This window comes from Berghia stephanieae, chromosome 9 (genome assembly GCF_034508935.2).
Source record: "Berghia stephanieae isolate SIO BIC M18660-M18661 chromosome 9, UCSD_Bste_1.3, whole genome shotgun sequence".
In the NCBI taxonomy this organism is placed as follows: domain Eukaryota; kingdom Metazoa; phylum Mollusca; class Gastropoda; order Nudibranchia; family Aeolidiidae; genus Berghia; species Berghia stephanieae.
The window spans coordinates 1,510,905-1,519,578 of NC_088368.1; the positions used below are offsets into that span (position 1 = coordinate 1,510,905).

Consider the following 8,674-nt stretch of genomic DNA (forward strand, 5'->3'; position numbering starts at 1 on the left):
TCTTCATCTATAAGAATTAATCCAAATAAACGAAAAAATCAGCTTAAAACTTTAACACATACAAACAGGAGTGAAGATGCGCAGCATCTCGTGTCAAGCACTAGATACATATCCTTCAAATCTTTCTTTCATTTTACAACTAACTCAGACCTGGGCCCAGAAATGTTTGTACTCTCTCAAATACTTTGGATTGTTTAATTTTTTTTGCTACCATAAAATAATAACTTCATTATAAATGAGTTGGGGAAAGTGACAGGATTTGATTAGTCAATTGACGTGTGTTATATCTGTGTTGTGTTTATTAATTAATCCATATTTTTATCCTGTAGGTCTATTTTCGGGTGTTCAAAAAGTTCCGACAATTTTTTCACCAACCATTTACAGGCCTGATTATTATTGTCAGTCATTCTTATGAAATAATGTTTTAACCGTAACCGTGAAATTTGTCATTGGCTCTAGTCTTTGAAATCCCTTGCACTGTCTGATTAGGACACTCATTCATCTCTTGTACTCACTTTGATTATGTGTTTATCTAACACGATATTATTAACAAAGATCAGCTTTTTCTTTTAATGCATGTCATAATAATGTTGTGAATTTTACAGACTTCAAATGGTGTTAAAGATATTTTTTTTAAATCTCCTGGAACGTGACAAAAATAGGAATAAATAGGCAAAAATCCAAAAAGCATTTTAAGAATTTCAAGTTTAAATGAAGAGGGTCATTTTTAAAAATATGAAAGTGTATAAAAGACAAAATTAAACAAACAAACGCAAATAATCAAAAAAGAAAAAGATCAGAATGGCTACCGATATCATGCTGTCACTCATTTATATTTAATTATTATTCTTGGTTGATGGTTGTCACTGAATACAAAGACATGCCTGTATTAATCTATGTCAAACTATATATATATATATATATTATATATATATATATAATATATATATTATATTATATATATATATATATATATATAATAATAAACAATCAGTTTGGAGGCGGAGTCAATAGTTTCTCTCCTTCTATTGTAATTCGTCTTTATATCGTAATGCATTCAAACGTGGAAATGGTGATCTGTTTGGATTTCATTTTTCTATGAAATTTTATTTAATTTCTTCTCCTTCTTATTTCTTTTATTTTACTTAATTTTTGACCAAAATATTGATAAAGGTTGAAAGGACGGATAGTTTGAACATAAAATGGCCATGTGGTTTTATTTGTTGTATTGTCTTTTTTCTCCTCTCCAGTTAATCATGGTTTATAAAGTTCGTGACCTTGACCCTGATTGGCTAATGGCAGAAAGAGGAAGTCAGCGAGGGAAGGTGCCCGTCACATATCTCAAGGTGTTGGAATAGCAATGGAAACGGCTGGACGGATAGGGATGGATAAACGTGTGTGTGGGTGTGTGTGTGTGTGTGTGTGATGGATGTGGATGGCAATGAATGAGAGTAAGATTACAAGATGTGACGGTGCTTTTTTCACAAAAAAACTTGTTTATAGTTTTGTGTCTTGTTGGTCTGATTGAATGATAGGGGTAAACAGTCATAGGAGATAGAACGGTTTTTGTTTCTCTTGTCTGGTTATGAGTTATTTCCCTTAGTTTTGGGTGTCGACCTCGTCCTTTTTGAGAGTGAGAGAGAGTAGTACACGTTATTGTTGAGTTAGTCTTGACATGCAGGTTTTGGTTTTGGTTTTTATTTGTTGTTATTTTGGGGGGATTCTTTTAGGGGGGGGGGTTCACTTCAGAGCCAAAGCCACACCAGATAGGTGAACCATCACCTCATTTGGGTATTACTATTACATCTGAATACAAGGCTGATGTCAAAGGTTTATTTTAAAGTTAGAATCAATACAGAATATTCTTTCTTTCTTGTTATTTTTATTTCAAATCTTAAAGTTTAAGATAATACCCTACTCATTCTCCACAATAAAACAAAGGCAAGTTTGATCATTTTTTTGACTAAAGATACAATTGACCTTGACCTTGTTTTGTTTCTCTTGACATGTTACCAGTTTGTGATGATGGGACACGTAGGAAGTGACGATTTTAAAAAGTCGACACGATGAAATGTACATGATCCTCATGGAAAATGAGAAATCTTTAACTTTTCCAGGCAGGGTTCGACTTTCCTCCAACCTGATGACGTGGAGGACTGAGTGACTTGGCTTGGCTGTGCCATCTCATCTTGTGTAAACTGAAATCCCTGTCTGTGATTTGATTCAGATACATAATGACATCAAGTATTGTTTGATAAAGCTAGAATATACTCATCTGTATACGGTTGAAATATCACAAATGACATTTCAATAGAACCATACATTACTGTACTCAAATGGATGAATCATCATTCAAATGTTTATATGTATGTATGCACCGTTTTGGGGTGTGTGAAAGCACTGTATGACACCCTAAGGCAAAGGGAGGTTATTCTGTTTTATTTTATATCAAAGCTGCAGTTCCCCGGATGAGACTAGTTTGTCTTTCCTTGTTTGGTGTTTTGGTCAGGTTGACTCTCCCACTTCCAGTACCATGACCAAATTCCAACCTTGTCATCATCAGGATTTCCCCTATGTCAATAATTGCTTTCACTTTCATTGTGAATCTCTGGCCTGGTAGACAACAGGGAGAAAGAATAAATTCTGATTTATTTTATTTATTTGTAGATGGAAATTTACAATGGGTGTTTGTTTTACCCTGGTGAAGTGGAGCTATCTGCTTATATCTGTTGTAATCTCCCACATGGCTCTCTGACCTTATCTGGGAATTTGACAGTGTATTGTTTATTTTGTTTTATTTGGAGAGGGGGGGGGGGGGGCGGTTGGATTTTTTTCCCTTTGATTTGACTGGAATTCTTTGTTGGGAGAGAAATTGCCAAGGATTAATTTGTTTCCATGGAAGATTCGTTTCTCTAGCTTTTAAATCAGCTTTACATGGTATGTTGTTGTTGTCTGTTATTTAATGTACATTGATCGCCATTTTGTTGTTTGGCAAGGATCCTGTGCTTGCTTCTCGGTGTGACTTTTGACCTTTGATTGGTCACAGATCAGACACCCTGGATGGCTATTCCTGCCTTTTACATTTCTTCTGTGTTTGAATTCTTCCCCAAATCTTACAATTTTCCCTTTCAGACTTTTCAAACAAACGTTTAATTCTGTCACATTTTGACTCCGTCATCTTCCCGGTACTTGGTTCTGACCTTGACCTCAAAGTGTGGCAAGACAAGTCTTGCAAACGTTTTTGAAGTTAACAAGTAAAAAGACGATTTTTTTTTTTTAATGATTGCCAAAAGGGAGCTAAGTAGGAAAATTAATTGCATTCCTTTCCCCCTTCCCTGGGTGGGGTTCCTGACCTCCCATAGTGGGCAGGGAACTACATACTGTGTCTTCTATCCCCCTGTATCTGTTTTCCAACATGGTTTCTGTCTTTGTCTTTAAATGAGATTACTTGGTTTTGTCCAGGCCCTGCCCTATACCCTAGCTGGGAGGGAAACAGTCAAATGTAAAGTTATTTGGGAGATGATATTTTTTTACTTGTACATTATCTCTCTGTTTGCACTGTATTGTTTTGTTTACATATTATAGATATAATTTGTAAACATTTGAGTGTATCCCTCTTAGTTTGGACCTGTGCTTGTGACTTTTAGGTATCTCAAACTAAGTACTTTGACAGTGTGCTCTTGGAATCTACATCTGTTTCCTATTTGAACCAATTCCCCTTTGTCTGACCTTTTCTTGGGTGCTTTAATTGTAATTCTAGAACTTTGGACTATCCCATATTCTCCCTTTTTACTGGCGCTGATATGACCTAAATGTGTTGCAAGCGCCGTAAAACCCTTAAAGAAACAAAAAAAAACTTTCCCCCTTCCCCATTCCATTACCTAATACATGTGATGTGTAGTTTTGCCAGCTGTACCGGAATGCTTTCTTTACGTGTTTGGTGACAAAGTTGGAGGTCATTTTGATACAAAATCATCCATTGGTAAGATATTGCTACTTTTTGTCTCAAATCCCTATTTTTTTTTTTTTGACGTTCTGATTTCACTTTTGGAATATGGAGGGTTGGCAGCTCTGATTGGGTTCAGGGCAATTCCTGCCTGCTGGGTCTGTTACATATTCCTGCCTGCTGGGTCTGTTACATATTCCTGCCTGCTGGGTCTGTTACATATTCCTGCCTGCTGGGACTGTTACATATTCCTGCCTGCTGGGTCTGTTACATATTCCTGCCTGCTGGGTCTGTTACATATTCCTGCCTGCTGGTCTGTTACATATTCCTGCCTGCTGGGTCTGTTACATATTCCTGCCTGCTGGGTCTGTTACATATTCCTGCCTGCTGGGTCTGTTACATATTCCTGCCTGCTGGGACTGTTACATATTCCTGCCTGCTGGGTCTGTTACATATTCCTGCCTGCTGGGTCTGTTACATATTCCTGCCTGCTGGGTCTGTTACATATTCTCGCCTGCTGGGTCTGTTACATATTCCTGCCTGCTAGGTCTGTTACATATTCCTGCCTGCTGGGTCTGTTACATATTCCTGCCTGCTGGGTCTGTTAACATAGATTATGGACATTAGCAATAATATGAGAGCTGTCATAGCTTTTATCCTGTAGTGAAAAAAAAAAACCCAGCCAAAGTTAATGATGACGTAAGATGGAATATCAACATCAATGCTTTGTTTCATCAAGACCAGTAAAAAACTCTGTCAGTTTTGGTTTATGCCTTCTCAGATTGACTATTGTGAATGGACGCAATATTTGTGGTGGAGACAGGGGTTGTTGTTGTTGATTTCTAGTATCCTTCATTCTGTTCCGTCTTATTCATTGTTTTGTTTTGTCGTTGAATTGTGATTGAAATCATTCAGTTGGTTCATTTTCCACGACTTTATTTTGAGGTTGTTGATTGACTTGAGTATGTTTGTTATTGTCGGGTTTAATCAAATGGAGGGGAAAAAGAATAAAACATAAAATTTGTGATATCATAAAATTATAATTTCATACATACATATATATTTACTTTTTTTCTTTTTTGTTAAGAGGGAATTGGATTGTTGTTTTTGTTGACATTTCAGATTTGGATTTACCCAGAGGTGAATCACTGTGTACAAATAAATAAAACTTTACTCTGTTGATAAACCTGTAATATATAACCATAATGATAATATAATAAACAAAATTTTGTTATGTTTATGTCATATTATGTATATTTTTTCTGACACAAATTTCTTTCCCAATAATGGATGAATGAATCTTCTGTTTACTTTTCTTTCCCCTTTTTTTTTTTTCTAAATTGATATTTTAAAAATGTTCTTCTTTTCAAATGTCTGTTACTGTTATTTGATTTTCTCCCTGGTTTTGTTGAGTTTTGATGTGCAATGAACTGTGAGATTAGGGTGGGAGGCGTGGCCAACAATTGTAGACTTTGGAAGATTGTGAATTCATTCTCATATCAATGAAGTTTGTGGTGGAAGTGTTTGAATGAAATGTACCTTTTTGATGCCATATCATAGAAATTGTAACATAACAACCCAAATTGTACAGATAGGTCTCTTCTGTACAAAATTATTTATACGCACTTTTGGTCAAAGATTGGTTTTGTTTTGTTTTGTATGGGGGTTTTTTAAAATTGTTTTTGTGTTCATTCAACTTTTGTACATTTATTTTACAATCTTTATTTTTTTGTTTGTATCCATTTCTGAGAGTGCTGCAAGTTGTAATTCCAGTCTTTGATTGAAAAAAAGGTAAATAAGAAAGAATTCTTTTTTTTTTCCCTTGGTTTAATAAATTACAAGAAAGAATTATATTTCAAATTGAAAGAGCTGTGTGTGTGTATGTGTGTGTGTGTATGTGTGTGTCTTACGTTGAAAACTGTTGTCACCAATTCTATGACTTTATATTGTTTAAAGCATAAAACTCTAAAATAACCTGCACAAATGTATTTGATAATCATCATCATCATCATCACAATATAGGTGAATTAACGGACATGTACTGTGAATTCTTCACTGTCCGTGCTGTGCTTTGTATTATAAATATATTATTGGTGATAAACAAGATGGATGGCGTACTGGAGACAAGCTGTTTCTGTCATTTTAAAAACGTGTGGAGTTGTTTGGTTTTGATTGTTTTGTTTTTTTTTAAATAAGATTTTGTTCCGCTTGATACAGTACAGTATCCCAACGATGAACTTTGGTGAAGTGAAGTGTATGAGTGAGCGCTTGTAATCGTTGATGAGTCAATTTTTAATTGAGTTCTGCTGTCATTTTTTTTTTTACCAATGAAGCATTTGATTAATGTTGGTTTTCGGTGAATCCTCTTAATTTATATTTTATAAGCTTGATGAAACTTTCAAAGTTAAATGTTACTAAAGTATGAATGAACGTTGACTTAATTTGAGAGAGAAGATACATTCATGTACAACTAACATGCGCACAAAGAAATGGATGCTGGAGAGAGAGAGAGAGAGAGAGAGAGAGAGAGAGAGAGAGAGAGAGAGAGAGAAAACCAAAAAGCTATTCAGGCCTTGGAGTGTTATGTCAATAGTAATGTCAATGACTGGCATGATAAGAATAAGACCGAATGCCTTATGCCCCAGTATCAAACATCAACTTTATTTATCATCTCACAGTACAGTATGCAATATTTATGCATCAACTAACTATACAATTTATTTATTTTTATTATTTTTTTTCTTCAATTTCTTTCCTCATTTTCTTCAACTTCTTTTTTTTTTTTTCAGTTTCTTCTCTTTTTTTTTTTTCTCTTTTTTTTTTTCCTTTCTGTTCAGTTTTACACTTCTTGTGACGGATATTTTAAAAGCAGAAATTATTGGTTTTTAAAAATTTATTTATTATTTTTTTAATTCGTTTTTTTTTTTTTAAAGATCATCTCTTCATCTCTTTTGTTCCTTCTTTTATTTTGTCATTGATTTGATTCATTTCCTCCTCACGTTCCAACAGTTTTCATCAATAAAAATAAAACGACTGGATGAACTAGAAAAAGACACATTTTGGGTTTTGTTTTCCTTTTGAGTTTGTCTTTTTTGTTTTGTTTTGTTTTGTTTTTTTTTAATAAATTTTTAATTTTGTTTTGTTTGTGTTTATTTTATTTTTAAAATTATTTATTGATTTCATTTCTTTGAGTTTTGTTATTCCTTTTTTTTTTCTTTCTTTTTTTATTAAGATTTGGTTCAATTTTCTGCTTTATCTCCCCTTGAGTTTGTTTTGACTTTGATATTTTCCGTCTGTTTTCTGACTTTTTCAGATGTAGTTTTTCAATAGTAATTTCAATCTCTATCACTTTTACCATTAGATATTGTATTAATGTTGATGAGTCTGGAGTTAAAAGGAATAGATTTTCCATTTTTTTTTTTTTTTTTTTTGTTGTTTGAAAAGAAAAAAAACAACCCTCAAGATCCAAGAGACACTTTTTCCTCAAACTCAAATCGTATTTTTTGAAAGTACAGAATAGAAATAGAAATTGTCGGACACTTTTGGAACATCTTTATCCCATGATTTATCTTGACACTGAAATGACCTGTCCGATGTTCTTTTCCTAAAGTGTGGGGAAGGGTGAAATCTATTAAATGATGTACATTTTATTAAATTGGGGGGGGGGGGGGGGGGGTTTGCATTTGAGGGCTGGTCATAGTCATAGATACCCCAACTGGCCTTGGTCACCTCATCCCACTTATTTCTACAGGTCTTTATTTTACTTTGTGTTTCCCACTATCTCAAAATCTGTCAATGCGTTGTTATTTGCCAGGTTTGTTGTCAGTCAGGCCATCCATCGTACATTAATAAAGGGCGATTTATTTCGAATGTGTGGTTGTTTTAGTTTGTGAGATGAAAAAATGTGGATTTTTATATTTCTCTATTCCTTGTTGTTACTGAGGCAATGCGGGATTCCTGGTTCTGTGTAATGATTGGAAAGGAAAAGGAAATATTGCCTTCTGTCTGTCACGTGTGTGTGTGTGGGTGTCTCGTTTCCATGGTGAAGTCTGGAGGTCAAGGTCACGTGAGAGGGGTGATTATTAATCAGGAATTATATTGAGATTGTAGTCTGTAATATAGTCTATATGATTCGTCTATATTATAAATTATACCTATTTATCGTTACTAGATCAATGAATTTATACCAATTTATCTTTACTTTATCATACTTGGGGGGGGTCCCGATAGCTCAGTTGGTAGAGCACTCGCTTCACAATCAAAGGGACCGAGATCGATTCCGAGTGAAGTCGAGATTTTTTTTTTTTCAGAATTCCCTCCCCCCCCCCCCCCCCCCCCTTTGCCCACCCAGCAATGATTGGATAGCTGGCGAAATATACTATCCAAAGGGTAGCAAGCTATTGCCCGTTTCACACGATAGACACCGTGATAAACTCCGGTTCCATAGGCCTGAAGGTTATCATTTTTCACATTGTACCTATAGAGAATGAGATTAGCGGAAGGGTAGTGTCCCTTGATTGGAAGTTGCCCATAGTCTGTGACGTCACCGGCGGAAAAGTTATTAGAGAGAGAACGTCATGTTGGTTGTGCGCATGCGTCTCTCTTCCTTGTGCTCATGCGTCTCTCTTCCTTGTGCTCATGCGTCTCTCGTCCTCTCCGCGATGACGAGAGACGCATGCGCACAATCAACATGACGTTCTCACTCTAATAACTTTTCCGCCGGTGACG

At 35.2% G+C, this 8,674-nt stretch overlaps 1 protein-coding gene across 4 annotated transcripts in view; it reads left to right on the plus strand.

Annotated features, from left to right (window-relative positions):
- Positions 1–6,997, plus strand: part of LOC144979453 (endophilin-B1-like) — a 43,648-nt gene extending 36,651 nt beyond the window's left edge. For all 4 annotated transcript variants that reach the window (XM_078926108.1, XM_078926110.1, XM_078926109.1 and 1 more), the window contains one exon: positions 1,251–6,997. In XM_078926108.1, the coding sequence (XP_078782234.1) occupies positions 1,251–1,358 (108 nt within the window). In that variant the 3' untranslated portion in view covers positions 1,359–6,997. The remainder of the gene's footprint in view (positions 1–1,250) is intronic.
- Positions 6,998–8,674: the final 1,677 nt, after the last annotated feature.